Below are 26,262 nucleotides of genomic sequence, written 5' to 3' on the forward strand. Positions count from 1 at the left end.
TTTTTAATTATTATTTATTACCCTCCTTCCTTTTTATTTTTATTATTTTTAGTTATTATTTATTACCCTCATTCCTTATTATTTTTAATATTTTTTAATTATTATTTATTACCCTCCTTCCTTTTTATTTTTATTATTTTTAATTATTATTTATTACCCTCCTTCCTTATTATTTTTAATTATTATTTATTACCCTCCTTCCTTATTATCGCTGCAGACGAAGAACCAGGAGGAGAAGCGGCTGTGGGTGCACTACCTGAAAAGACTGATAGTCGAGAATCACCCGGCTTCGCTGCCACAGAAGGTACAGAAGCTTTGAGTGTTTCCATGGAAACGGGAAGAAGCAGCTGCAGAGATTCACTGAAACGTGTTCAAACACGATTTTAATTTTCTCCGCATCTAAAATTTATTTTTAAACTTATAGTTTCATATAGAGTGCGAAATGTAAAGTGAAACTATATAAAACAGTGTCATCAGGATAAAGGGGTATTATTGTTTAAATTTCCTCACAAGTCATTTACAGAACTGCACAAAACTCCTGATCAGATCTAATTTCTTTATGTTTCTCCATGTAAACAGGAAGCAGCTGCAGAGATTCACTGAAACATGTTCCAACATGAACATAAACCCAGAATCTGAGGCAGAACCAGAACTTTTTTTTACTTTACATTCCAGCCTTTGGTTTTCACCTCATTGTCAGGTCTGGATTTTTTCCTCTTTCTTAAGGACATCACTTTCAGATCCTGTTCATCTGCTGTAGATAGTTCTTTAGGCCTGACACTTCTTCTTCTGTCCTCCACTTGTCCAGTTTCCTCAAATGTTTTAAGGACACACTGCACACCATGCTGAGATATGCCAAGTTTTCAGCTGACAGCTCTTTGGGAATCACCTTGTTGCTGCAGAAATCCTGTTTTCTGTCTGTCAGACTGTGTTATCTGTGCTGTTTTTCACACATGCAGCTAAAGAAATGGGAACAAATCTTAATTCCAGTAAAAACCCACAAAGAGCTTCTAGATTATTCATTTCTGGTGGCATTAAACAGTTTAATCATTTCATTTATATTAATTGTTCCATAATTAGTCATTAGATTATATCTTATATTCCTTTTTTAAGCTTTAAATTGAATCTTATTTACTTTTTCTTGATGTTGAATAACATATAATTCTTATTATTGTCTGTTTTTTTCCTACTTTTCTACTTTTAGACGTGATAATGTTAAATTTTTTTGGGATTAGGATTTTTTCAAAACTGAATTTTTCATATTAATTTGACTCTTTTGGTAACTGAAATCAGTTTTAACGTAAATGTACAAAAAAGTTGAAACTATGAAGCTGTTATTCACAGATGCAGCTAAAGAAATGGGAACAAATGATGTGTCTCTGTGACAGGCTGCTGGGAACAAAGTGCCTAAAGATCCAGTTTAAAATGGCTTCTTTGTTAAGTTGTCTGTTCTGTGTGGACACAACACTGGTTCATCCCTTGAGTTAGGAGCCTTTTTCCTGCCTGAATGGTTCACAGGTAGCGTTTAACTGTATCTCCTGTGTGTTTCAGCAGGTTTGTGTCGGTCTTTGCTGCCACCTGCTGGTCACTGCCACAAACTGCAGCTTTAAAATGGTTTCTGCCTTATTAACGGTTATTTACTGTGTTTATGTGGGACCATGTTCCAGTAAATCACTGCAACTGCTTCCTGTTTTCATGGGAAAATGTGAAGAAAGAAGGGCCGATCAGGTCGTATATGAAGCAGCTTTTATCGGGGACGTTTCATCTGTTTTTTCTTCACTGTTTGAACATTTTCTGTCTCGATGTTTCTCTGAGGAGATTTCTTTTCTTTCCAGGCGAGACAAGTCCTGGGAGACAACTTCTGTCAGTGTGAGTTTACACACCCACACACTTAATATCCCCTGTGATTGGCTCTTCTGAGCTCTGACATCACTTCCTGTGTTGCAGCCCCTCAGTTGGACCAGGACCACCCGAGGAGGTCGTCTGCGTCCCTGCGAGCGGACGACATTCACGGCCACCACAGAGGCAGGCGTCAGTCAGGTCAGAGCTGAATAATAAGCTTAAAGCCTGATGGATCCTGTTAGAAACCTTCACAGGTGCTCAGGTTTTATGTTGGAAGAGCTAAAAGATTATCCGTCATGTCAGGTCTGATCAATTTAGGACTTTCATTTCTTTGGACTTAAACAAAAGCTAAAACCAATCGACAAATTTCAGCTTTTTGGTGTATTTTTAGAAAATGAGGTTTTACTTGTTGAACAAACCCTAAACGTCCAGGTGTGGGTGTTCTGTTTGTGCCTCCAGAACCTCCAGAACTGCTGCTGTACACACCTGAGAAGTCCAGGAAGAGTCTGCCGCTGCTGCTGGAGGGAAACCTGCCGGGCAGACGCACCAGGAGGCAGTCAGGTACATTATTTACATCACATTACATTACATTACGGTCATTCTGCAGACGCTTTTATCCAAAGCGACTTACAATCAGTGTGTTCCACATCGGTAGGTAAAAGAACTTCAGGTCACAAGAAATCATAAGTGCATTTCCTTCCAAAACCAAAAAGCTAAGAGCATAACTAGTGCTAGAGTAAGTGCAGTAAGTTAGGTACCGAGACACATGGGAAGACTATTTAGAAAACAAAGACAATTTATGAAACAAAGACAATTTATGAAACAAAGATAATTTATGAAACAAAGACAATTTATGAAACAAAGACAATTTAGAAAACAAAAACAATTTAGAAAACAAAGACAATTTAGAAAACATGACAATTTAGGAAACAAAGACAATTTAGAAAACAAAGACAATTTAGAAAACATGACAATTGAGAAAACAGACAATTTAAGGAAAAAAGAGTATTTAGAAAACAAAGACAATTTAGAAAACAAAGACAATTTAGGAAACATGACAATCCAGAAAACATGACAATTTAGAAAACATGACAATTTAGGAAACAAACACAATTTAGGAAACAAACACAACTTAGGAAACAAAGACAATTTAGAAAACAAAGACAATTTAGAAAACAAAGACAATTTACGAAACAAAGACAATTTAGGAAACATGACAATCCAGAAAACATGACAATTTAGAAAACATGACAATTTAGGAAACAAAGACAATTTAGAAAACATGACAATTTAGAAAACAAACACAATTTAGGAAACAAAGACAATATAGAAAACAAAGACAATTTAGGAAACAAAGACTATTTAGAAAACAAAGACAATTTACAAAACAAAGACAAGTTAGAAAACATAGACAAGTTAGGAAACATGACAATCCAGAAAACATGACAATTTAGAAAACACAATTTAGGAAAAGAAGACAATTTAGAAAACAAAGACAATTTAGAAAACAAAGACAATTTACGAAACAAAGACAATTTAGGAAACATGACAATCCAGAAAACATGACAATTTAGAAAACATGACAATTTAGGAAACAAACACAATTTAGAAAACATGACAATTTAGGAAACAAACACAATTTAGGAAACAAAGACAATATAGGAAACATAGACAAGTTAGGAAACATGATAATCCAGAAAACATGACAATTTAGAAAACACAATTTAGGAAAATAAGACAATTTAGAAAACAAAGACAATTTAGAAAACAAAGACAATTTAGGAAATATGACAATTTAGAAAACATGACAATTGAGAAAACAAAGACAATTGAGAAAACAAAGACAATTTACGAAACAAAGACAATTTAGGAAACATGACAATCCAGAAAACATGACAATTTAGGAAACAAACAAAATTTAGAAAACATGACAATTTAGAAAACAAACACAATTTAGGAAACATGTCAATTTAGAAAACAAAGACAATTTAGGAAACAAAGACTATTTAGACAACAAAGACAATTTAGAAAACAAAGACAATTTAGAAAACAAAGACAAGTTAGAAAACATAGACAAGTTAGGAAACATGACAATCCAGAAAACATGACAATTTAGAAAACAAACACAATTTAGAAAACAAAGACAATTTAGAAAACAAAGACAATTTAGGAAACAAAGACTATTTAGAAAACAAAGACAATTTAGAAAACAAACACAATTGAGAAAACAAAGACAATTAAGAAAACAAAGAGAATTTACGAAACAAAGACAATTTAGGAAACATGACAATCCAAAAAACATGACAATTTAGGAAACAAACACAATTTAGAAAACATGACAATTTAGAAAACAAACACAATTTAGGAAACAAAGACAATTTAGGAAACATGACAATCCAGAAAACATGACAATTTAGAAAACATGACAATTTAGGAAACAAACACAATTTAGGAAACATGACAATCCAGAAAACATGTCAATTTAGAAAACATGACAATTTAGGAAACAAACACAATTTAGGAAACAAACACAATTTAGAAAACAAAGACAATTTAGAAAACAACCACAATTTAGAAAACAAACACAATTTAGGAAACAAACACAATTTAGGAAACATGACATTTGAGAAAACAAAGACAATTTAGAAAACAAAGACAATTTAGAAAACAAAGACAATTTACGAAACAAAGACAATCCAGAAAACATGACAATTTAGGAAACAAACACAATTTAGAAAACATGACAATTTAGAAAACAAACACAATTTAGGAAACAAAGACAATTTAGAAAACAAAGACAATTTAGAAAACATGACAATTGAGAAAACAAAGACAATTTACGAAACAAAGACAATCCAGAAAACATGACAATCCAGAAAACATGACAATTTAGGAAACAAACACAATTTAGGAAACAAACACAATTTAGAAAACAAAGACAATTTAGAAAACAAAGACAATTTAGGAAACAAACACAATTTAGGAAACATGACAATTGAAAAAACAAAGACAATTTAGAAAACAAAGACAATTTGCGAAACAAAGACAATTTAGGAAACATGACAATCCAGAAAACATGACAATTTAGGAAAAAAACACAATTTAGAAAACACGACAATTTAGAAAACAAAGACAATTTAGGAAACAAAGACAATTTAGAAAACATGACAATTTAGAAAACAAACACAATTTAGGAAACAAAGACAATTTAGAAAACAAAGACAATTTAGAAAACATGACAATTGAGAAAACAAAGACAATTTACGAAACAAAGACAATCCAGAAAACATGACAATCCAGAAAACATGACAATTTAGAAAACATGACAATTTAGGAAACAAACACAATTTAGGAAACAAACACAATTTAGAAAACAAAGACAATTTAGAAAACAAAGACAATTTAGGAAACAAACACAATTTAGGAAACATGACAATTGAAAAAACAAAGATAATTTAGAAAACAAAGACAATTTGCGAAACAAAGACAATTTAGGAAACATGACAATCCAGAAAACATGACAATTTAGGAAAAAAACACAATTTAGAAAACACGACAATTTAGAAAACAAAGACAATTTAGGAAACAAAGACAATTTAGAAAACAAAGACAATTTAGGAAACAAAGACAATTTAGGAAACATGACAATCCAGAAAACATGACAATTTAGAAAACAAAGACAATTTAGAAAACAAGACAATTTAAAAAACATGACCATTTAGAAAACAAAGACAATTTAGGAAACATATTGCATATCGCATATTGCGAAATGAGGATAATTAATGCCTGACCACTACCTTATTTGAAGGATGGAAGGATGTCAAAGGAGGAAAACATTGGTTTTAAAACCTTGAGGTTTGAACTCAAGTCCCTTCATGTAACTATTATTGTGTTAATTTTGTGTTTCTTTCCTTTTACATAAGTTTTAAAATATTATCTTAGCGTAAAAGAAAATCTTAAAGCTGTAAAAAGCCATCCGTAGAGATTCTGGCAGCCCAGGTACAGCCCAAAGAGCCTCAGACATGTCATTCTAGGTAATCCTGATGGTTTATTCCTCTTTTCCAGCTCCTGCTAAAGACATCGAGGCAGCTTTTCATCCCAATGGTGAGTGAGTTTCTGTTCTGCCCATGAACCACCAGCAGGTGGCGCCAATACTCCTGAAATAACTTTGTTGGTGCCCAAGTTCTGGAAATCTCATGGTTTCTTTGTTTCAATGCTTCCACATGTTATAGGACGAGTAAGGTTTTATTTAAAGGGACATAATAAAAATGATCTGATCCTTGAAAACAACCAAAGATGAACACATGAGACACTGAGTCATTATTTACTGAACAGAAACTGAGACGAAACACAGAAGCAGTGAGTGAAAACTAAGTGAACACCTTCCTGCTTCCACAGGAACTAAGAGGGTAAGAGCTACATCTCAGACTCTGCAGGCCTCAGTTAGAGTGTTAAAGGTTAAAGGTCACCTCAAGGTCAGAAACCCAAGAGCTACATCTCAGACTCTGCGGGCCTCAGTTAGCATGTTAAAGGTTAAAGTTCATGACAGCACAGTTAGAAACAGACTGAACAGGTATGGCTTGTTTGGAAGGGCTGCAGGAGAAAGCCTCTTCTCTGGGCGTTCACTTAGTTTTTCACACACTGCTTCTGTGTTATGTCTCAGTCTCTGTTCAGTAAATAATGAGTCAGTGTGACATCTCATGTGTTGTTGATCATAAGAGGTTGGAGTCATTGAGTTTTAACATCTGCTGAGGATCAGAGGATTGTTATTATGTAAAATCTTTGAATTGAATGAGAGCATATTTTTGTTTGTTTTTGCAGTAAAAAGTGACACAAAGGCTGTGCAATTATAAAATCTGTCAGTTTTAAAGGAAAGATTATTTCCTTTTATTTATAGCAGCGTTCAGAAGTGAAAGAGTCTCCGCTCTGCTTATTACTGTTTGTGGCAGTTTGGTTTTAGGCTCAGCTGGTGGAAGTTTTCTTTCATGGTTGTTTGGATGCCAGGCAGCAAAGCATCACTTTAACTTCTCTGTTTTTCTGCTCTTTGTGTGTCCTCGACTCTTTTCCACCACACGGACGATGCGGCAGCTCTGAAAGTAAGAAGATTTCTTACTGATCTTCTGTTTTTCTCATCATTCATTCTTCAGTTTATTGATAAGAGACATTTCAGTGCAACCAACACCTTATTTTTCCCTTTTTTTCCTCCTAAAATTCATTCCATGATTTATCGTAATGGATGAAAGTTAAAAAAGTTAGCTACCAAACATGAAGAATACTTTCTTTATTTGCATCATAATGTGTTTAATGATCATATTAGCCTGTAGAACATCATTTATAGAGAGACATGCGGCTTTGCTTTGATTAGAAAAGTAAAACTGAATCTGAAACATTGATCTTTGGCAGCAGGCGGACAGCGATGGCGAGCTGTGCCACGGCGACATTCTGGGCTCGGCGGGCAGCAGCAGCACGCTGGCGTCCTCCGTCATCGAGGTGGAGGCCGAGCGGGACGAGCCGAGGCCGACGTCACAGCTGCGAACACACCTGCAGGCGGAGGTAATTTACCGTGAAAAGACATCAGAATCCCAGACGTTGGGTATTAAAGTCGGGTGGTTTGGAGGAATAAGGAATTCTGCGGATGAAGAAAGGACGATGGAGAATGGCGAACCCTCCATAATTAGGGCTGGGCGATAAGTTAACTCGTTAATTATTTAAAGCCGATTAAATATTTGATTGCGCATTAACGCAGTTTTTTAATATATTTTTTATTGGTTTTTTTTTTATTATTTGTTTTTATTTTTATATATTTTTATTTTAAAAAACTTTATTTTTATTTATTTATTCTTTTTTTTATTTGGGCTTTTGTGCCTTGAATGAATAGGAAAGACGGGGAGCAGGGGGCAGAAAGAGGGGGAACAACACGCAGCACAGGGCCGTCCAATGCGGGACTCAAACCTGTTTTTTATTTTGGCTTTTATTTTGTAAAAGTCTGTTGCTCACAGGCTTTTATTTTGTAAAAGTCTGCTGCTGTCTGCTGTGGAACAGGAAAAGAAAGTAATCGGTGGATCCACCAAACATGGAGAAGGGTACGGAACTTTTACTCGGCCACTTTCATGTTAAAGTTCTTCCAGACGGCGGAGTCGACAGAACCAAAGTCATCTGTAAACACTGCCAAGTTGAATTGTCTTCTCAGCGTAGTAGTTCCAGTCTAAAATATCACTTAAAGGCAAAACACACAACTGATAGCAGCAAGTCATTCAAGGAAACAGACAGTGGAGCGAGGCTTCTACATAAAAACTACAGAAAGATGCTGATGTTAAAAGTGTGTTTGCACAACAAATGTTATGGCACTTTCATTCATATGGCAGCACATTTAAAATAAAGCTAAATGCTAAAAGCTATACACTACTTTTGGATTCATTTTTGGATTCTGCGTACAAATGCGATTAATCGCGATTAATCAGGGAAATCATGTGATTAATTAGATTAAACATTTTAATCGTTGCCCAGCCCTATCCATAATACTTACTAAAATCAAGTGTTTTCCTTTTTGTTCACTCGAGGAGGAAGAGGACGAAGAGGAGTTGTCCCCCCTTAGCCCTCCTCCCACTCTTTCCATCACAGAGGAGATCCTGGAGTTCATCAACCAGAGCAGAGCCAGGGAGGGGCTCGCCACCATTCACGCCAACACAACGGTTAGAATATATCTCCTGTTTGCTCTGTACGTCTGTCGACGGCTGTGTTCAAAACCGCCTACTACATACTATATACTGCATACTGCATACTACATACTACATACTGCATACTGCATACTACATACTACATACTGCATACTACATACTGCATACTGCATACTACATACTACATACAACATACTACATACTGCATACTGCATACTGCATACTGCATACTGCATACTGCATACTACATACTACATACTGCATACTGCATACTGCATACTGCATACTGCATACTGCATACTACATACTGCATACTACATACTGCATACTGCATACTCATCGATCAGACAGTATGCAGAGCGTTTACCCACAATGTATTTCGCTCCTGCCCGAGCCGAAATTAGCCGGCCTGAAGCTGATTTCCCTTAAAATAAAATACCCGTTGCCTTTTATCACAGGGAAAGCCATTACCATACATTTGGTGCTTTTGTTTTGAAAACAGGAAGTGAACCTACCCTCGTTGTAGCTAGCTTGAAACTGCCGTTTTGACAGGAAATGACTATTGGCGACGTCACGTTACGTTGCATCTTGGGTAGTTTGAGTATGAGTAGTAACCTCATGATGCATACCCGACATTTCAGAGAATCTAGTATGCATCCGGGAACTTAAAAAAAGTTAAAGTTAGTATGAGTAGTGGGAGTAGTAGGAGAAGTAGGCGGTTTCGAACAAAGCCATTGTCTTTGAGTCCTTTTCAAACACTGTGGTCCTCACTTTCTCTTCCAGGAGCAGATCCAGAACAAACCCGATGAGAACGAGCCGCCGTCAGACCAGACGAACTTCACCTGCCCACTGCCCCCAGTCGCCTCCAGCCCAGAACAAACAGCCCCAACACAACCTGAGCAGAGAGCAGCAGAGATGGACAACATCATCAGCCTCCAAAGTGAACCAAGTGAAAGTGAGACCACCGTAAATGAAGTCCAAGAGATTCTGGATCCAACGAGTCCGGAGAAAAAGGCACCAGGAGAGAGACAAGAAGAAGTTGCTGAAGAAGAAGAAGAAGGTGAGAAGAAAGCATCTGATGAGGAAGATGAGGAGGCCGTGAGTCCGTCCCCAACATCGGATCTTCATCCATCCGTTTCAGCTGAGGGACAAACAGAAACCAGCAAAGAAGAGGCGAACACGGAGGCCGCCAGCTCCTCCCGAAACCCAGATCATCTTCATCACCCCATCCAGAGACGCCAACCCCCAACCAGAAGGTCTCACCTCACCAAGAGAGACAAGAAGATCATTGAGAAGATCAGGAGTTACTACGAGGCAGCGGCCGAGGCCGAGGAGGACGAGCCGGAGGAGGAGGAGGAAGACCTGAGAGAGGGGGCGCTGCCGAAAAGGAGAAACAGTTTCACACAAATCCCGTCCGGCTTGGTGAAAGACTCTGTGTCGCGCTTCACCGAGGGTGGACACCAGGGGGAGCCAGAGAGCGAGCAAACCAAGCACGAAGGCGGAGAGTCCTGTTCCTCCACGGGTCCTCTCACTTCCTCAACTTCCCTTCCACCGAATGCAGAAAGAGATGGAGAGGCTGACGAACCAATGAGCTCCCTGGAGTTCGAGGCCGAGGATCCAACCGAGTCTCCGATCTCTGATGAGATGCCAAAGGAGGAGTCTCCAGCCAAAGCAGATGTGAACCTACAATCGAGTCCAAACAGACTCGTTGAACAGGAGACCGAGATCCAGGATAAAAATGGGAACATCTGTAAAGGATCTACGGAGGAAGGAGGGAAGGGGGAGGCAAGTGCTGTGGTTAGTGGGGAGCGAGATGGAAATTCACAGGAAGAAGAAGATCAGTTTGTGTCCAAAAGCACAGGAGAAGGCCAAACCAGCACTGAAAGCCATTCTGTTCCCAAAGGGCATGAGACTAACCCAACCGAGCCAAACAGAGCCCAAACAGAACCATCCACATCCCTGCAATCACCAGAACAATGTCAAAAAGACAAAGAGCCCAAAGCCCAGTCTACCTGGTCAAGAGCCAAACACAGAGACCCGGCTGATCCCAGTGGGAACCTCGAGGGCCTTCCCAGTCAGATCAAAGTGGGTCGATGGTCGCGCCACTCCAGGATCGTTACCGCCAACCGGGTTCTGTTTGAAGGCATGGCATCCGACGTCGCTGGTATCGGGTTGTTTGAGGCGAACCCAGTGGTGGACTCTGTTCTCATTGAGAACTCGGAGCGTATCCTAAGCAAGGTCCAAACATTGGCCCAGATGTACAGCGCCAAAGCGAGCACGATGAAGATGCCGCTGCATCAGAAACGGGCCGGCACCGTTAGGAACCAATCATGGGTCGCAGCGAGGCCGTCTGGACCTTCAGCACCGAGCCAAACTCAAGGCCAGACGCAGGTTGACCTTCAGAGGCAAACACAGACCCAATTACAACATCAAATGGAAACCAGTCAGTCAGACATCCTGTGTGGAACTACAACTCACTCTGAGACTAAAGCTGAGTGCCAAACCAAGCAGCAATCAGGCAGGCTTTACCAGATCCAAACCATGACCCCGATGGGCCGAGGGATTCAGGAGGAGGGGACAATGAAGACGGCAGAGAGTCTGACGGACGGTACGTTGACCTGCATGGCAAAGGCTTCTCCTTTTTAAAGCTCCCCTCCACTAAACATGTTGTTTTTAAGCTTGTTAACGTGTCCAGAAGGTGTCTTTATGTCACAAATCTATGGTCAGCGTTTCTGCTTTAAATCATCTGAGCACCACCGAGTTCAGGGCCGGTATTTTCCAATGTGAGGGCAGACAAAAAATTAAAAATAAATAAAAAAATCGCCAGTTTCCTAGACATATTTCGCTCATTTCCATGTCAAGTTAGTGGAGTGGGCGCTGAGAGTCCTACAGGTTGTGTGTGTCAGAATGAGGCAGAGGTGGGGGGTAGACTGCTCCCAGGTGACAACACAAACTGCTTCCAATCCAAATAAACTGTATTTCATTCCTAAAATGAACATAAACCCATATACCTTCATGTAATTAACTGGGTTATGTGAAAAATGTAAAAATCTGTGCAGCCATCTACGTGAATGTGTTTACGTCACGTGACTCCGGTTGATTGACGGGTGAGCGGACGGCGTTAAAGGGAAAAGCAAAGGTAATAATGTGGAGTCATCATGGATCATCATCATGGTGAAAGACCAAAGAAGCCATCAGGTGCCCAGTTTAGAAAGAGAAGAAGAGGAGAAGAGGAGAAACGGGCAGAAGATAAAGGGATGCAGATTTCTATCAGGGACGTAGGCTGTAGGCTATCTGTTAGCCTCTTGCTAACATGTTGCTATTAGCCACGACTGTGTTTGATTTTTAGTTTTGCTGAACTAGAATTAGAATTGAGGCATCATGTCATGCAGCTAATTTCACCCAAAGGCAACCTGGTCCAGTTTATGTTTGCAACACAACAAAGTTAATGTTAAAGCCAACTGTAAACAGGCTGAAAACAGCTGCTACAGTCTGAGCTCTGATGTTAGCATAACTACAGGAATTTTTTTTTATGCTCCATACATTAGTGTTTTTTTTTGTTGTTTTTTTTTTAGCTTTCTTCGGTTATTTTTTAGGATTTTGAGGTTATTTAAGGATTTGTGATTGATATTTATATACTGTATTTAACTTATTTATCGTGTTTTTTCTCAGTTCTTTTTGTACCTTTTTTTTGGGGTCTTTTTTTGGGGGGCAAGGGATGGTTCACTCAGGGCGTAAATCTAGCCAGGACCGCCTGTGATCGAGTTAGCTCGATAAAAAAGTTAGCCGGGCGTTCCAGGCAACTGCTAGCATCTGCGGCTGCTTCAGCAGTGACTGTAAACACACAAACATACTAAACAGCAGATATCACACGCAAGGGGAAATCTCAGAATGATAATGTATCTATTTTCTATCGCTTTAAACAGTAACAGAAATGCAACACTTGCTAGCAGGTTAAACAAGCTAGCAGCTATTAGCATCTCTGACCTGCTAGCTCACACCAGCTGCTACCTTCCTTGGCTCGAAAGGCCAGTGCCATGTGGTGGCAGGCGGAGGTACCAGAAGGCAAAGAATAACGTATTGTCAGAACTATGTAGCCATACTATCAACCCATTGGGGTAAATGGGGTCTTTTTTGTGGGAAAACATTGCGGAACAAGCTGGAATAGGACTTTAACAGACGTCTTAAGAGGATTTTGTTCTGAACCAAAGTCACGCCAGACTAACGTATTAGTTTTTGGTGTTTTTTTTTTTTTTTTTTAACAATGTTTTTATTGATTTTCAATAAGAACATACAAAACATCGACACATACCACACTAGTTGCACAATGAAATACAAGCAGACCTCACTGCATACATACACATACAAAACATATATATATATAAAATAATAATAACAACAATAATAATAAATAAATCCAAAGTAAATAAATAAAATAAAATAAAATTGTCACACTCAGTAGCCTTACAGATAAGTATAACCTATTGTTGCTTAAGAAAGTCCATTAAGGGTGCCCACACCTCTTCAAATTCTTGCACTTTACCCCTAATTACATAGGTTAGCTTTATGTAACACACCTTGCCATCTCTCTAATCCAAGATTGTGTAGAGGATACTTCAATCTCTCTCCAAGATAGAGCAACCATCCTCCTGGCCTGCAGGAGGCCAAAGTTGATCAGAGTCTTATACTTAGAGTTAACAGAAAAGCAATCTGGATATATCCCTAGAATACAAAGTTTTGCTACGCAGGGTACCTGGATACCTGTGACTTTACTTAGAGTGTGGACAACCATTTTCCAAAAAGATACCAGCTTAGGACATTCCCATACACAATGAATCACGTTTTTGTTGGTTTTTAACCATTTTTTTGTTGTTTTCGTTCTAGATTTCCCAGATAAAGTGGTGTTGCCCTGTCAGCCCCAGCTGTTTGATCACTATCAGATGAATGGATTCACCCTCTCCAGGCCCAGAGACTTCATCTCGGCCTTGTCCAAAGACAGAGACCCAAGTGTGGGCAGTTTTAGTGAAAAGTCCCAGAGTTCCTCCACATCTGGAGAAAGTCCATCTCTCAATCAGGACCAGGCGGACAGCGCCTCGACTGAAACCTACTCGACTTCTTTAGAGTCCACTCACCAACTCACAACAGGGCCTGAACCTCAGGGATCCAGTCCTTCCGGCAGTAACAGCCCCTCAGCATCAACAGTCGCTCTGGATTGTAGAGACGCAGAGCTCAGGGAGTTTTCTCCCATGAAAGGCGAAGGACCAGATGTTTATCCTGTCACTGAAAGGTCACAGCAAAGGTACAGACGAGCTGAGATGGTATAAATCCAGGTTAAAGACATTTCTGTTCTCATGTGTCTATGCATGAAATATATTTTAACTTATCTAGACTGTTGCTTGTTTTTAAATTAATTTAAATTATTTTATTTGTTTCTCTTTATATTCTTTTATGTATTTTTAATGCTTCTTCCACTCCCTGCTGCAATGCTTTTATTTCATGTGAAGCACTTTGAATTGTTTGTACATGAAATGTACTTATATAAATACATTTGATTTGATTTGATAAATATGGCACTTGAGATTCAGAAAAGTTGGCAGCAAAGGCTGTAACAGCCTGCGACGTTTGCTTAGAATTTCTAACCGGTCTCATTTGAAGAGCAGATACTTGATTCTTTACATTCTGTTACAGCTATTGTTTATCGTACTCTGACTTCTGATTGATTCTTTGTATGCAGAACGGAGCCAGACGCCAAACAATTTGTTCCCTCGGCCAGACAAGACTCCATATATGTAAACATCACAACCCCGCCAAGTGGCTCTGGTCATAGCTTCACACAGTTGAAAGTTTCAACAGAAGACGATATAGAGGACAAATACAGCCCGGGCCTACCAGCTGCACAATATGAACAAAAATATATTTCCACGGGACAAAGTGGTGACAAGGATATTTTAAACAGAGATGCGAGTGTTCATGAGGGGTCAGAATGCTGCACGGACGCCCCAGATGGAGAAGACGCTCCAAGGGAGCAAGTGTTGACGATGGTAGCATCTCCAACACTATACCAAAGCAAACCAATGTCTTACCCACAGCTGAGTGGAGAGCAAACCCAGAAACAAACCCAGAAACAAACCCAGAAACAAACCCTCCCCCGGGCAGAGGTCGGGGCCACAGCGGGACTTCTAGGGACTTCTGGAAGACCAAAGAGTCATGAGCCATCAAGTGAGAACAAAGTTCTTGGATTGATCCGTGCAGAAGAGCCACAAGGGGAGCTCATCGTCCCACCTTCACCGAGTCCGCCCCCGCTCGTGACCTCTGACCCTTCCCGGGCTTGTTGTCGGACGGAGGCTCCGCAGGATCTGAGAGCCCGAGACGAGGCGGCGGGGACTCCGTGGTCGTCGGCTCAGCCTCGGCCTCCATCGGCTCAGTTCGTAGACTGTCTGCCAACGTTCACCAGCCAGAGGCCCACCGACCTGCCGACCGCTCTGAGCAAACGGGCCTCGTCTGAGTCCTGGAGTGTCAACAGCCCTGCTGGACGTGACCACAGGTACGTCCACAGGTGACCCCATCTCTGAGTCTGAGTGACTCAGAGATGGGGACTCGAGTCACTGTGACTTGGACTCAAGTCGACTCGAGTCACTGTTTTGATGACTTGTGACTTGACTTGACCAAAAATAAAAGACTTGAGACTCGACTCGGACTTGCAAGTTAAAGACTCGGCACTTGACTTGACTTGAGACACGATGACTTGAATGACCAGAGTGTTAAGCATCTAGCATAACTTCGAACTTTGTTCGTCATTTGAAGATCCATTCTGACCAGTAAGTGCTCGTCAAATTAGCTAAAATTATCCTGTTAGCCTAGTCGGTAGTTAGCTAACGTTAGCTTGATATGATACGGGGTGGACAGGTTGGACACATTGGCCAATGATGTTTACTGACAGTTACTTATATCTTTGTGTTTTCACTTTATTAAGATCAGATTCTGCAGGTAAAATTGCAATAATAAGGTGAGCTGACTTGACTTGCCCAAGAAAAAATTACTTGAGACTTACTTGAGACTTGAAAGCTAAGACTTGGGACTTACTTGAGACTTGAAAGCTAAGACTTGGGACTTACTTAAGACTTGAAAGCTAAGACTTGGGACTTACTTGAGACTTGAAAGCTAAGACTTGAGACTTACTTGAGACTTGCACATGTGTGACTTGGTCCCATCTCTGGTCAGAATGCATGTTAGAAGTATGCCATGCCCACAGAGTCCTTTTGAAATAGGAAACAGGAAAAATCAAACAAATATTTTGTTGGGACAGCTGGGTTAAGGCCTCAGTATGCTTCTCCATCGCTATCCGTCTCCGTAGTCCGTCCTTTCGAAGTTCTCAGTCGGGATGTCGGATACGCGAGGCAGTTCCCCTCTCGATCAGTAGGCGGCGCTACGTTAGACGACCCAATCTGGCGACGTCTATGGTGAAAGTGGTTGATTGGTTGTTCACCTTAGGCTCCGTTCCACTCCTCACAGAGAACGATGGCGACCGAGAGAGAAAGTCGGAGCTCGTTGATGTTGAAATGCAAATAATTTTGACCAAATGTTGACCGGCACACAGTAAACTCTTTCAGAAATGGCGGTGTTGTTGTTCTGAGAGGAAGGAGCTAAACCGTAAAAGTGATTCCGGAAATGATGTTGTTGGCCGACCAATCACAGCCCTTGCGGTCTCCGCGAGTCTCCGTCTCCTCGACGGATAGATAGGAGAGCGTCTCCGGGAGGGTCTCCGTAGACGACCATAAATCAGCCTTTAGACTCCAGCCTACCCTAAATTGGATTAAGCTGTTATAGAAAATGGATGGATGACGTTAAAGGGACAGTTCGCCTCTTTTGACATGAAGCTGTGTAACATCCCATATCAGCAACATCATTTCTGAACATCTTCTTACCCCCTGCTGCGTCCTGTGAGCCGAGTTCCAGCCTCGTTTTGGTGTTGATGAAGGTAGTCCGGCTAGTTGGCTGGGGTTTAAAAAATAAAGCGTTTTGCTTCTCAAAATAATATGCGTTCAACAGAGTAATACATTTGCATCACAAAATCGTTCTCCAGGAAAAAGTCAGACCTCACAATCTCTTGGCCCTATTTTCTCTCCCTTCGTATCACTGCCTGCTGCCGCCTGCCGACAGCCGCGCCTGTTACGCTGTTTGCTGCTCGGTCTGCGCAGCAGGCAGTGATACGAAGGGAGAGAAAATAGGGCCAAGAGATTGTGAGGTCTGACTTTTTCCTGGAGAACGATTTTGTGATGCAAATGTATCACTCTGTTGAACGCATTTTGTTTTGCTGAAGCAAAACGCTTTATGTTTTAAACCCCAGCCAACTAGCCGGACTACCTTCATCAACACCAAAACGAGGCTGGAACTCTGCTCACAGGACGCAGCAGGGGGTAAGAAGATGTTCAGAAATGATGTTGCTGATATGGGATGTCATACAGCTTCATGTCAGAAGAGGCGAACTATCCCTTTAAGCTTAACCTGCCATGTCTTCTCTGTCATAACTCTGGTTTTCTAAACATTCAACATAAGATTTGATCGAACCACATATGCTTCTGATTAGCACCTAACTTTAGAGTTACCGTGAGAAGCCAGTTGCTAACAAGCTTACAGATAACCGACGCATCCCACTTCCCAATTTGCACATTCTTGATTCCTCTCCTTGAGTCATGGCCCCTCTCATCAAGCTGTGAGCAGAGAAGTTGAATACACATGAGGATAAAGAGGCGAAAATCTGAGAAAGGAACACAGCTGCATTATCCAAACATTGTTTAGTTGCAGCACACCCACTGTATTAGATTATTTCCATCTGACGAGCACTAAACCTGCCTATAAAAAATGATGAATTCCCTTTTAATTTACAAAGTGAGATTTATGTGTTCCGTTCAGATGTCTCATATGCAGAGGAAACGGATCGCTGTGAATAATTTCTGAGTCACAAGTATTAAGACAGAAGAGAGGCGAGACAGGAAAGCAAAAATCAGACAAATCGGATGAAAACTGTGTAAAGCAAAGCCACTGTCGGCAGCTGTTTGCATAGTAATGTGTGAGAAGTTTGAATAAGAGATTTTGAGAGTAAAATATGACCAAAGGAACAGTAAAACATAATCTTTATACTTAATTACTTGATAAATAAATTAACTTTTATCTTTGGAATGTGGTTAGTGGTAATGATGGGTTCTTAAAGGGATAGTTCGCCTCTTTTGACATGAAGCTGTATGACCTATTGATGAAGGTAGTCCGGCTAGTTGGCTGGGGTTTAAAAAAAGTAAAGCGTTTTGCTTCTCAAAACAAAATGCGTTCAACAGAGTAATACATTTGCATCACAAAATGGTTCTCCAGGAAAAAGTCAGACCTCACAATCTCTTGGCCCTATTTTCTCTCCCTTCGTATCACTGCCTGCTGTGCAGACCGAGCAGCAAACAGCGTAACAGGCGCGGCTGTCGGCAGGCGGCAGCAGGCAGTGATACGAAGGGAGAGAAAATAGGGCCAAGCGATTGAGAGGTCTGACTTTTTCCTGGAGAACCATTTTGTGATGCAAATGTATTACTCTTTTGAACGCATATTGTTTTGAGAAGCAAAACGCTTTATTTTTTAAACCCCAGCCAACTAGCCGGACTACCTTCATCAACACCAAAACGAGGCTGGAACTCTGCTCACAGGACGCAGCAGGGGGTAAGAAGATGTTCAGAAATGATGTTGCTGATATGGGATGTTACACAGCTTCATGTCAAAAGAGGCGAACTGTCCCTTTAACATCTCCAAGGACAAAATTTTTTTTTTAAATTGTGTGAAATATGATTTTTAGAATTGTTGTAAGGCCTTTTGTTGCCTCATTATTCTGCACTCATACAAGAACCAGCTTTACGCAAGACTTTCCTCTTCAGACTTTTAAATTTACACATGCAAACAGCAGATCCTCAAGAGGCTCATTCACAGCTGGCTCTGTAGCAGCACAGACACAGACTGGTTGTTGTAGCCTGTGGACATGACTTAAAACTCAATATGACTCAATATGATGTCACTCAGTCTGCATGCAACACAAAATGATGTGTAGAAAACAGCTGACGGCCCATTTGTGTTGTTTAAAGGGGTTAAAAGATGTGAAGTTATCTTAACCCATAAGAACCCACCGTGACACACGTGTCACACGCCCTTTAAATGTTCTGGAAAATTCCATGAAAAACTTTATCCTTGATTTCAACTCATGAATTGCCAGTGACCCATACTTAACATCCTGGTGAGTCATGGGTTGTGGGTCGTGGGTTATGTGATTTAGTCTTCCCATAATAACATTTCCAAGATGTCTGTGTGCCAGGTTACCACTACGGGCAGAGCTAGCTAAATTTAAATCGCTTGTTTTTTGTTGCTAAAGGAAAGATTCAAACCATTTAAACCACCCATTGACACATCTTTGACACTAGGGAGTGTTATTTTGAGAAAAATGTCAGAAATGTGCTCTATATATAGTTGGTTTAGTCTGTTTTATGTTCCCCATAATTTTCCTTGATGGAGAAATTATCCAGGTTCTTAACGCCCAATGTGACACATATGTCACATTACAGATCTCTGACAGTGGGGGGTTCTATGTGGTCTATTTAGTCTGTGTTATGACCCCCTTAATTTTCATTTAAGTAGAAATTAGTCCGGGTTCTTATGGGTTAAGTTTAGATAATAGTCAAACATATCTAACTAACAGCAACTGGATAATACTTCAGCATCAGGGCTCTAAATTAACACCCGCCAACCCGCCAAATGCGGGTGAAAGTTATTTTTGGCGTGTATTAAAAAAAAACTCACTAGCCGGCTTGGCCGATGATAAATGAGGAACTTTACTATCTATTTCGCGAGACGCAAAATTATTATATAGTCTATGCGCGAGCGCAGTTTCTGTGGGACGCATCCGCCGAGTTTGGCGTACTAGGGGAGTGGGTCACTCTTGGTCTGGAAATACGATAGACGCCGAACCAAATACAGACGCAAACACTAACAAAATGTGGCGATGGTTGGGACCGCCGGCCGTGAAGAGAAAAGATATGCCCGCCAAAGGAGGGGGGGGAGGATGATATTGAATCTCGCGAAACACGCCGCCCACACTTTGTGAGAAAAGGGAAAAATGGAACTGATTTAGACGGGTCCGAAGACAGTTCAGAGAGCTCGGACGATGTTTAAGCATTTCACAGTATCCCCCTCATAATTAGTCTCTGCACATAGTTTTGTGTTTAATTTTGTGCATTATCTGCACTAAAACATGGTTAGAAAGTTGTTAAATATTTCCATTTTTGTAGATTCAGGGTTCACATGAATATAAATCAGTGTTAAAGTTATTATTTTATTTTTTTTATGTACAAAAAATGTGACCCTGAATAGTATGTGAGGGTTGAGGAGTAATGAAATGTTAGAACAAGTTTTGTATGTACATAAGTTTAATTATTGTAATTATTTTAATTGGATATACATTCCCAATTTCACTGTAAAATAAATGTAAAGCTTTAGTTAATGAATTGATCAAATTAATTCAGTGGCTCTCATCTGTCTTTTCTGCACGGAAAAATATGTGGCTGGTGGAAATTCTGATTGGCTGGTAACTTCAGAAACTTACTAGCCACATTGGCTGGTGATCAAAAAAGTTAATTTAGTCAGCACTGAGCACAAAAAGGTCAGCACCTTTTTAAATGTGTGTTTCTGTCATTTCCAGGAGGCCAGCTGAGTGGGGCTCAGGAGCCCCCAACAGCCCACCTGTCTCCAGGACATCCACCCCTGACCCCTCAGCCTTCAAACCCGGCCTCACCCACCGCTCGCCTTCTCCTCTTAGAGCTCCCCACACCTACTCTGCCCAAGCACCTCCCTGCTCCTCACCCTTCAGGGTCATCCCTGCATCCTCTCCCACCCCTTCTGGATTCACCTCCCCAAACAGCCCCTCCATGGCTCTCTCCTGCCTTTCCCCAACTCCCTCCTCCATGAGAGCCCCACCAGCCTCCTCCCCTACACCTCCCTCCTACTCTTTGTCCGGAAGACCTTCATCATCAAGAGCAGGCCCGCCCTCCTCCCCTGCCCCGTCCGTCCGCTCTCCACCGTGTTCCTCCCCCACCACCGTCTCCTCTGCTTTCACCAGATCTTTGGCTGCCTCCTGCATCAGCCAGTCCATCAGTCAGAGCATGGCCAAGAACAACACCGCGCGGCAACCGGCCTCCCCCACAAACACGGTGAACCAAAGCCCTTCTTCCACTCCTCATCTGCGCCGGCGCTCCCCGTCTCCTAAACTCCCCCCAGCTCAGAAATGCAACGTAACACCTGCCTATGACCAGTTGGGTTGCACTAAGACTGGGTACCAACAACCAAGATGTCCCCCGTCCACCTTCCGGTCCTCGTGTCCTTCGCCGTCCCTCATGCAGTCCCAATGCCCCTCTCTTTCCCAGCGCCCTCCCTCCCCATCGATGAGTCTGGCCCATCATCATCCTCCTCCTCACTTCCCCTCCTCTTCCCCTCGTCCCTCGTTCCTTCACTCAAAATCCGACTCATCACACAATGCAAACAAAAACAACAACAACAACGCGGCTGGTTTGTCCGCAGCAGTCGGCCACGTGGACGCCGGCGGTGCTGTTGGTGACGGCAGTTGGTCTGTAAGGCCTTTGGTTAACGGCAGCACCAACGCCACAGTGACGCAACCAGCCAGCTCCCTTTGGTCAGGATCGCACAACCGTGTCGCTCGGCCCTTTTCTGCGTCTGAACCCAGCTCGCGAGTTCAGTCCCCGTCTCCTTCCCCGACCCCTGCGTCACTGAGCCGCCTCTGCTCGCCACCTCCACAACACAACTTCTCCTCCCCCATGGCGAACAAACCGCCTCACCCACGTGGCACCAGGGTCGGAGGCGCAGGTTCCCACAACCCTCTCGGTCTCAGTTTGGAGATGCCAAGGGCCTCTTCAGCAAGTTTTGGGCATTCCTCTTCATGCGTGAGCCCTCGGATCCTCTCCCCTCCTCCCATCGGGGTGTCGGTTTGGACAAATAATGTTGCAGCGCCTCAGCCTAGAAACCCTCGATACACTTCCTCCTCTCCTTCCTTTTCCTCCACTTTAGGCTCACCGACACGTGAGATTTCCCCTTTCCCCACTTCCTCCTCCTCCTCTTTTGTCCCCGGGAATAGTCCTCTTCCAGGATTCTGTGCTCCTGCCTCCCAAACCCTCCGTCGGTCATTCTCCTCGAGCCTGGCGGACGGACCTTCCGGTCCAGCCCGGAGCGATGCCGGTGGACTGCGCCGTTCTTGGGCCAACAGCAGCCGAAGATCCCTCGGCTTTGGCGGCGGTTCCCGAGGATCCTTCGATCAGCAGGAATCCTGCCCGATCAGTCCGAGGAGCGGGTGGTCCTCGGACAGCAGCTCCCCGTCCTGTCTCAGCCCTCAAGCCGGGCCTCAGTCCCCGCTCTCGCCCAGCAGGTTTCCCCAGAGCAAGGGCGCCCTCGGTGGGCAGCATTTCACCAGCGTGCCCTGGCCAGACGTACGAGAGCTTTCAAGCAAATATAATGGAAGCGATAGCCCCGAAACAGGTGCTACCTCCACCATCATCGTCACCTCTCCTGTTCCCATGTCTCCTCACCCTAACCTCACCTCTCCGGTTCCGTCGGACAGCCACTCGGAGTGGGGGGACCCAGAGCTGGAGGAGGGTACATGTCGGAGCCAGCTTATCTGTGCCTACGTAGCCCGGCCCTCCCATGAGCCAAACCTTTCCTCCTCATGTCTGATTTTTTCCACCTCAGGAATAACCTCCCCTCCACCCGCCCCCTACCAGCACCATAACCTACAATACCAAATCCAGAGACAGCCTCAGGTCGCCACAACACCCCCTGCCCTCTCAACGCCTTCCCCTCCACCCTCAAGGGCATCTTCATCATCACCTCCACCCTTTTCCCTTTCATCTCCCACCAAACAGGGGACCCAGAAGGCCAGTTACGCCACCACGGTGAACCTTCAGATTGCTGGAAGTGGGCGAATAACCTCCTTCAGCACCGCCCAAGTTAGCCTCACCCAAACCCTGCAGGGTGGGGCTGGAGCCGAGGGACCGGGACCGGGGCAGATGACGAGGAGAGTGAGCGTCAATGGACTTTCCCCTGTTCCTCAGAGCTGCCACAGGCTATAAAGGGAAGGGTGAACCAAAGGGCAGGCTGGATATCTGAAAGAGTGAGATGTTCTTTAGCTTCTTTAGCTCCACTGTGTTGGACTCTCAAAAGGAAAAGCCCGGCATGCTTCACATCCGATGGACTCGTGATGGACTCGTCAACCCAATGGGACATTGGCACAAAGGTCCCTAAACGATAGGATAATACAAACTTTTTAAAGGAATCCCACCAACACGGGGCTCGTATTTTTTCCTACTGTCATGTTTATGGAAAGCATCCTCCGCTCCACCATCTGGTGGATGTTTAAGACCACCTTGCTTTTAATAAATGGCTTTACAAATCCCCCAAGAACTCAACAAGCAACTAGAGCCGAAGACAAAAACTCCACTTAGAACGAATGAATGAGAATCAATGTATATAAAACATTAAAACCAATTTCAGTGCCTAAGAGCTTGAATTGGATATTCCATAAAGCCCAGATCGGTGCTTGATGAGCGAGTTCCGCCTTTGTCATTTACTCATTGGTCGACATCTTTGGTGGAAAGTAAAAGCAGGTTTTGAACACCACTTCGGCATTTAATGCCGGGTGGCGCTGTTGCACCTTTTAAATGCCACACGATGCCAAAATAACACCAAGTGACCCTTTGAACACGAGCCACGTACAAAAAAATAGGACTCTTTCGGGCTTCCGTAAATTCGGGCTCGACTCCCCGTTTTCCAATTTTTCCTTCAATAAAAATCCTGACGTCAAAAAGACAATGTAAAGATAAAGAAATCCCTCCCAGATGACAGCCCCAGCCCCAGCCCTGAGTCCTGAGTGTCCACAGCTGGGCGTGAGGACGATCTGATGGTTGTAAATGGGACTTTTACAACCAAAAGTGAGGACACGCTGAGGGTCCCGTATCAAACCAGTGCTGTATGCAGTTATGTGATGTATTACTATTGTTTTTTTTTTAAATATTCTGTGTCAGGCTGTGTGAGGCCAGTGTTTAACTGTGGTTCTTTGTAATCTACATCTGTTTAACCATGTTTATTCTTTTTTTTTATTTTATTTTTTATTTATGACGTTAGTCTTATTCCCTTTTCGGCACTTAATATCCTTAAAGTTATGTTGGTATTTTTGCACAGTTTCCTCAGCTCCTGGGTTCATGCTTCCTGTGTGTATGTGCGTGTGTGTTTGGTTTTAAAACGACGTGTCTGGTAGGTTTTCATTTAACTTCAGGCAAAGCAGGTATCTACAAGTTTTTATTGCTGTGCTTCTGTTACATATTTATGTACTTAACACAATCTGCTAACATAGGTGTCCTCCAGAAACCTCAGTCTCCGTCATCACGCCGATCTATTGATGTACAACAGATCAGTTCAGACAGATTCTACCCAAATGTTCACGTTGCCAATCCCATCAAAGTAAAACGCACTGTTAAAGGTAAGTTTCAGCTTAGATTAGGTGCTCTGGGGGACAGAAAGTCAAGAAATATAAGCAAATATAAATTTACGCCTAAGTCTGTTAAGTTGTCTCTATAAATCTTTGTATTGAATTTAAAAAAATGGTGTAATATTTAACACTCGAGTAAGTAAAAAAAATCCCTCAATGAGATGTGAGGTTTCTGCAGGGCGCTGGTAACAAACCTGATGGATCGTGTGCTGGAGTACTGGTTAAAAAAAAAAAGGGAAATATAAATAAATGTTCACTCAGTAACCGTGGGAATTCAGTGAGATGTACGTAAAAATAAAATTTGTTGCAGAACCAGTTGTATTCGCTGTGTTTGTTTAGGGTGGGGGGACTTTTTGTTGCAATTCATCCAACAATGTTCGCCATATTATTCCCCATAGAGAAGAGACACCCACTACGGAGCCCTGTAGGTGACTCTACAACCACAGTTCCAGTTAAATTATCCTTTTGGGGAGTTTTCCACAGATTGTTCCGTCATGAATGCATTAATTCCACATGCTCTGAACTTTGACCTTGTAACAAATCCAAAATACCTTTTTCAACTGCTTTTATGCACTTATCACATGTGATTTATTTATTTATTATGTATTTATTCTAGGGCTGGGCAAGTTAACTCGTTATTATCGCTTTAACTCGTTATTATCGCGTTAACTCGTTAATTATTTAACGCCGATAAATATTTTATTGCGCGTTAACGCAGGTTTTATTATTTATTTTATTATTGTAAAAGTCTGTCGCTCACAGGCTTTTATTTTGTAAAAGTCTGTTGCTTACAGGCTTTTATTTTGTAAAAGTCTGCTGCTGTCTGCTGCGGAACAGGAAAAGAAAGTAATCGGCGGATCCACCAAACATGGAGAAGGGTACGGAACTTTTACTCGGCCATTTTCATTTTAAAGTTCTTCCAGACGGCGGAGTCGACAGAACCAAAGTCATCTGTAAACACTGCCAAGTTGAATTGTCTTCTCAGCGTAGTAGTTCCAGTCTAAAATATCACTTAAAGGCAAAACACACAACTGATAGCAGCAAGTCATTCAAGGAAACAGACAGTGGAGCGAGGCTTCTACATAAAAACTACAGAAAGATGCTGATGTTAAAAGTGTGTTTGCACAACAAATGTTATGGCACTTTCATTCATATGGCAGCACATTTAAAATAAAGCTAAATAAAACTAAATCCATTTTTGGATTTTGCGTACAAATGCAATTAATCGTGATTAATCAGGGAAATCATGTGATTAATTAGATTGAACATTTTAATCGTTGCCCAGCCCTAGTTTATTCATGAAAACTTAAGAGCCTTTTCTCTTTCCCCTTATTATCGTAACTCTAAAAAAACACCCACAACGGTTTACAGTTCATTCCCATTATACCTGAGTTGTCTTTAAATTGGGTAAAACAGGAGACTTTGGCTGTCATAGAAACAAATCTCAGACTGTGTTCGAAGCCGCATACTTCTCCTACTACTCGTACTACTCATACTAACTTTCTGAGTTAGTATGCGAGTTTGAGTAAGCGAGAAGTTCCCGGATGCATACTAGATTCTCCTAAATGTTGGGTATGCATCATGAGGTTACTACTCATACTGAAACTACCCAAGATGCAACGTAACGTGACGTCGCTGATCGTCATTTCCTGTCAAAACGGCAGTTTCAAGCTAGCTACAACGAGGGTAGGTTCACTTCCTGTTTTCAAAACAAAAGCACCAATTGTATGGTAATGGCTTTCCCTATGATAAAAGGCAACGGGTATTTTATTTTGTGAAAATAACCGGAAGTGCGTTAGCTCACTGCGGCTAGCTTTAGTAGCGCCGAATTCGTGGGAACAAAATTGTAAACAGCCGGTATTTTGTCAGGTTTTCAACACGTTGGGGCTCTAAACGACTACTTTCTCTCCTGAAAATGTTTCAAATGTTGCTAAAGTTTACAGAGTTTAGAGCTTAAGGGAAATCAGCTTCAGGCCGGCTGATTTCTGCTCGGGCAGGAGCGCAATGCATTGTGGGTAAACGCTCTGCATGCTGTCTGATCGATGAATATGTAGTATGGAAGTATGCGGTTTCGAACACAGTACCAGTTGAAAACAGTACCAAGTTTTTCAACACAACTCACAGTTTTCACACAGTTTGAAGGTCTATTTCTGCCTCTGGCTGCTTAACACC

At 42.0% G+C, this 26,262-nt stretch overlaps 1 protein-coding gene across 1 annotated transcript in view; it reads left to right on the plus strand.

Annotated features, from left to right (window-relative positions):
* Window positions 1-24,425, plus strand: part of plekhg2 (pleckstrin homology domain containing, family G (with RhoGef domain) member 2) — a 161,045-nt gene extending 136,620 nt beyond the window's left edge. The window contains exons 11-22 of the mRNA XM_075474552.1: window positions 218-304; window positions 1,836-1,869; window positions 1,948-2,040; window positions 2,302-2,403; window positions 5,908-5,946; window positions 6,241-6,251; window positions 7,246-7,395; window positions 8,403-8,534; window positions 9,303-11,127; window positions 13,404-13,818; window positions 14,254-15,063; window positions 20,242-24,425. Coding sequence (XP_075330667.1) covers window positions 218-304; window positions 1,836-1,869; window positions 1,948-2,040; window positions 2,302-2,403; window positions 5,908-5,946; window positions 6,241-6,251; window positions 7,246-7,395; window positions 8,403-8,534; window positions 9,303-11,127; window positions 13,404-13,818; window positions 14,254-15,063; window positions 20,242-22,675 — 6,132 coding nt within the window. The 3' untranslated portion in view covers window positions 22,676-24,425. The remainder of the gene's footprint in view (window positions 1-217; window positions 305-1,835; window positions 1,870-1,947; window positions 2,041-2,301; window positions 2,404-5,907; window positions 5,947-6,240; window positions 6,252-7,245; window positions 7,396-8,402; window positions 8,535-9,302; window positions 11,128-13,403; window positions 13,819-14,253; window positions 15,064-20,241) is intronic.
* The last annotated feature ends 1,837 nt before the right edge of the window (window positions 24,426-26,262 follow it).

The sequence above is a fragment of the Odontesthes bonariensis genome, chromosome 9 (genome assembly GCF_027942865.1).
Source record: "Odontesthes bonariensis isolate fOdoBon6 chromosome 9, fOdoBon6.hap1, whole genome shotgun sequence".
In the NCBI taxonomy this organism is placed as follows: domain Eukaryota; kingdom Metazoa; phylum Chordata; class Actinopteri; order Atheriniformes; family Atherinopsidae; genus Odontesthes; species Odontesthes bonariensis.